Here is a 4,779-nt window from a genome sequence, read left to right as displayed (position 1 = left end):
GCCAACCCAGCAGCAGCAAGCAGCGCACAAGCCCCAGCACCAGCAAGCTGCTACTCATCATCAGCGAGAGCTAGCTAGCTGTGTGTGCCACTTACACTGCTGCTGCTGCTGGTTCTAGCTAAGCTCACCGATCGTCGTCTTCGTCATCGCCGGTGACCTGGTGAATTAGTCGAGAGAGATGGCGGCGGCGGTGACGGTGGAGGAGGTGAGGAGGGCGCAGAGGGCGGAGGGGCCGGCGACGGTGCTGGCGATCGGGACGGCGACGCCGGCGAACTGCGTGTACCAGGCCGACTACCCGGACTACTACTTCAGGATCACCAAGAGCGAGCACATGGTCGAGCTCAAGGAGAAGTTCAAGAGGATGTGTAAGCATCCCATCTCACATCTCTCTGCTTCTTCTTCTTCTACCTCATTAATATATTTTGATCAATCCGGCCATATGCATTTTTATATATATGCATTATGCATTCATGCATGGATATATATATGATGATCTCCATGAAATTTTACGTGATGGCTGTATGCATATGTATATATGCAAGCTTTGGTTTGTTCTCTTTGGTTAATTTTGTTAATTAATTACCTCATGCGTACGTATGGAGCTACATGATGGATGCCGGCCATCTAGTTATAAAAAAAACAGAGAGAAGTGAAAAAAAAAGGGGATTATAATTAGCTAAAAGCTATATGTATTATATTTTTTTCTATAAAGGAAAAAAATCAAAGCTTACATTCTCTGAAGTAATATACACTAGCTAGCAGTTATATATGACAAAATCTAGCACCTAGCTAGGTGTATCCATGGACATGGACAATCACAAGCTAGTATATAGCTGCACAGATGTTTACAAGGGAACAGTGTACATAATACTATATATGTTTCTTCTTGTAGCATGCTAAGAGTACTTTTGTCTTGAGATAATTAGTTAGGGAGTTTGTTAGTTATCCTTAAGCATGGTCATCCATACACACACAAGAACACACAAGAAGCATGGCCATGGAAAGAGGACAACGGTTTGACCTGATATAGCTAACTCATACAAGCTAGTTAGGTTGTGTAGGAGTAGTAGGTTCAGGTGTCTCACTTACTGACATGTCAAGAGTATAAGGGACCCCATAGAGGCAACTTGATTTCTTTAAAAATTGACCAAGCAACCAGATATGAAGTGCTGATGTTTTCTTCAGCCTGTGCTTTACAATTTTTCTAATATATGATTAGTTGACCATGCATCTTCTTGATTAATCAAGGAGATCAGATGGAAGATCTACTGCAGCTTTTGGAGAAAAAGAAAGAAAGCAAATTAAAGTACCAAATTAATTTGCATGCATAAAAGCAGGCGGATTTGGACGTTTCACGGGTCGTTTATGGGTTGACGGTTGAAGTTCATAGATTTTCTAAATATAAAAAAAATAAGCAAATTGATAGATCGATTTTTAATTACCCGAGTTCACTTTTTCTTATCTTTTTTTGCAAGGAGTAATTAATCTGAATTACTTTGTTGCGCACGAAAACCATTTCTTCAACCTTAAAAAAAAGAAAAAACTTTTTTCCCAACTACAAGTCCATGATATCGTACTATACCTACCCCTTATAAAGACCCAGGGCCCACACGCCATATAGCAACAAGACACAGCAGCAGTGGCCACTCTCACTTCGATCATGACTCGACTGGAGAGCTAATTAGTTAATTACCCTGATTAATTCTTCCACACTTAACTACACATATATACAAGAGTTACTTAATTAATTAATTTCATTTTTCCCGCCCAAAATAGATACTGTGAGAAAAAAAGAAATTAGGGAAACGATGCTGACGTCATCGGAGGATCAGGAAATGGAATTGTGGGAGAAAAAAAAGAAAATAAAAAGAAAAAAGATTAATTCTTCCACACCTAACTATACATATATACAAGAGTTTCTTTAATTAATTAATTTCATTTTCCCGCCAAAACATGGATACTGTGAGAAGAAATAATTAATTATGGGAAATTAAGGATGCTGCTGACGTCATGGATGCAGGTGACAAGTCGCAGATCAGGAAGAGGTACATGCACCTGACGGAGGAGATCCTGCAGGAGAACCCCAACATGTGCGCGTACATGGCGCCGTCGCTGGACGCGCGGCAGGACATCGTCGTCGTCGAGGTCCCCAAGCTGGGGAAGGCGGCGGCGCAGAAGGCGATCAAGGAGTGGGGGCAGCCGCGCTCCCGCATCACCCACCTCGTCTTCTGCACCACCTCCGGCGTCGACATGCCCGGCGCCGACTACCAGCTCGCCAAGATGCTCGGCCTGAGGCCCAACGTGAACCGCCTCATGATGTACCAGCAGGGGTGCTTCGCCGGCGGCACGGTGCTCCGCGTCGCCAAGGACCTCGCCGAGAACAACCGCGGCGCGCGCGTCCTCGCCGTGTGCTCCGAGATCACGGCGGTGACGTTCCGGGGGCCCTCCGAGTCCCACCTCGACTCCATGGTCGGGCAGGCGCTGTTCGGCGACGGCGCGGCGGCGGTGATCGTCGGCTCCGACCCCGACGAGGCCGTCGAGCGGCCGCTGTTCCAGATGGTGTCGGCGAGCCAGACCATCCTCCCGGACAGCGAGGGCGCCATCGACGGCCACCTGAGGGAGGTCGGGCTGACGTTCCACCTGCTCAAGGACGTGCCGGGGCTCATCTCGAAGAACATCGAGCGCGCGCTGGGCGACGCGTTCACACCGCTGGGGATCTCGGACTGGAACTCCATCTTCTGGGTGGCGCACCCCGGAGGTCCGGCGATCCTGGACCAGGTGGAGGCGAAGGTTGGGCTGGACAAGGAGAGGATGAGGGCGACGCGCCACGTGCTGTCCGAGTACGGCAACATGTCGAGCGCCTGCGTGCTCTTCATCCTCGACGAGATGCGCAAGCGCTCCGCCGAGGACGGCCACGCCACCACCGGCGAGGGCATGGACTGGGGCGTCCTCTTCGGCTTCGGCCCCGGCCTCACCGTTGAGACCGTCGTCCTCCACAGCGTCCCCATCACCGCCGGCGCCGCCGCCTGAGCGCTCCGCCCTGGTCGCCGCCGGCCGGCCTACGTACGCCACACGTCATCTTTTATCATCGATCATAAAAAAAAATTATATATATATCGATATCGATATATATATATTTCCTAATAATAACTACTACTACAATAACAACGTTATCGAATTAAAAAGTTATTCCCTTTTGCCGTGTGTTGGTAGGGATAAAAAGTGAAAAAAAAAATTATTACTTTGTTTTGCATGTGTCATGTATGGGTGGTTTGGTTGGTAGTAGCATATATATGTATACTGAAAAGAGAAAGGGAGGTCAATTAAGTGTCATGGATGGTGAGGTTTATTGTAAACCTGTGTAAGAGATGCTTGGCTGTTACTATTCAATTTGAAAACTTAATTAATTTTGTGTACCTAAATTGATGTGCATTCAAGTTTGGTTGATCTTTTTTTTTACCGCAATGCATGTGTACCTTTGTCTGGCGTTTCAATGCTCCGACCAAATGTTATGTATGTTCTCTCTGATTTTTTTTTAGGTAATGGAAATGCTCTCAAATAGTACATTGTTTCTCCAAATAAATTGTTTTAACTTAATTTGAGCTAGCAGTAGCAGCCACGCTGCAACGCTTTGCACTTCAGAACTCCGACAACGATGTCATGACCTGTGTCTACTGGAACGGTCTCTCTGACTATGCTAGTCGTGTCCCGAATATGTAATGATTACCACTAAACCGTGTTTATTAATTTTCACATTATGCCGATCATATGAATAATTTCTGTTTATGAGAACCACGTGAGTAAAAATAAGTACTCCCTCCTTTTTTTTATTAGATGATATTGATGACATTTAAACATTCGTTTTATTTAAAAAATACACAAATATTCTTTATTTTATTGTTCTTTTTTATTATTAAAAATATATTGTATGCGATTTTTAATTATACATGTTTGTGCTAATATTTTTAAATAAAAAATTATCAATTTATACGATCATATGAAAAGTTAACGGCATCATTTATTAAAAAAATATAGTATTAAAAGAACCATATTATTATATTACATATGGATTAACTGTGGGAACACTCACAGTTAATCTCACGTGACACGTATATAATATATATTAATTAATTTATTTATTCGAGTACACAATTACGATGGCTATACTAATTTATGAGAGGGGCCTTCTTGCTCCCTTTATAATATGTCGGATGTGATTCCTGAGGACTAGGATAGTGATACCCTATTATTTGCACGATTTTATTTATTAATTAATTTATTTATTTGCGAGAAAGAGGTTATTACAATCATTGAGAACAAGAATTTATATGCAGGAGGGAACGTGGTCCCGCGCCATACCGCATAATGTGCTTCGGGTATCAATGAATCGAAGCACCCTCTTTATAAACACGCTGATCTACTAAGTTATTCGCGGAATGCATGCCCCATTCTTTGATCCTATGACTGACAAATCCTGAAAACTGTTGGTGCATGCATCTGCACTTTATATATATATATATATATATATATATATATATATATATATATATATATATATATATATATATATATATATATATATATATATATATATATATATATATATATATATATATATATATATATATATATATATATACAGGGGCAGATCTAGCTTTATTAGCGTAAGCTAATAAGCTGGGCCATGCTAGCCCTTTCTAAATTGAAATGCACAGTGAAATGTGAGTTTTATTGCTACTTGCTACTTTAATGTACTGTTTTCAATACCATTAGGGATTA

The 4,779-nt window shown here is 42.6% G+C and overlaps 1 protein-coding gene across 1 annotated transcript; it reads left to right on the top strand.

Moving 5' to 3' along the window:
• On the top strand, positions 1–3,459 carry LOC4350636 (chalcone synthase 1-like). Its single transcript, NM_001423410.1, has 2 exons — positions 1–365; positions 2,021–3,459. Exons 1-2 carry the CDS (start codon positions 179–181, stop codon positions 3,028–3,030), a joined length of 1,197 nt encoding a protein of 398 aa, NP_001410339.1. The 5' UTR covers positions 1–178; the 3' UTR covers positions 3,031–3,459.
• Positions 3,460–4,779: the final 1,320 nt, after the last annotated feature.

The sequence above is a fragment of the Oryza sativa genome, chromosome 11 (assembly GCF_034140825.1).
Source record: "Oryza sativa Japonica Group chromosome 11, ASM3414082v1".
NCBI lineage: Eukaryota > Viridiplantae > Streptophyta > Magnoliopsida > Poales > Poaceae > Oryza > Oryza sativa.
Note: the sequence above shows the minus strand (reverse complement) of the source record. Positions and strands in the feature narration are given on the sequence as shown.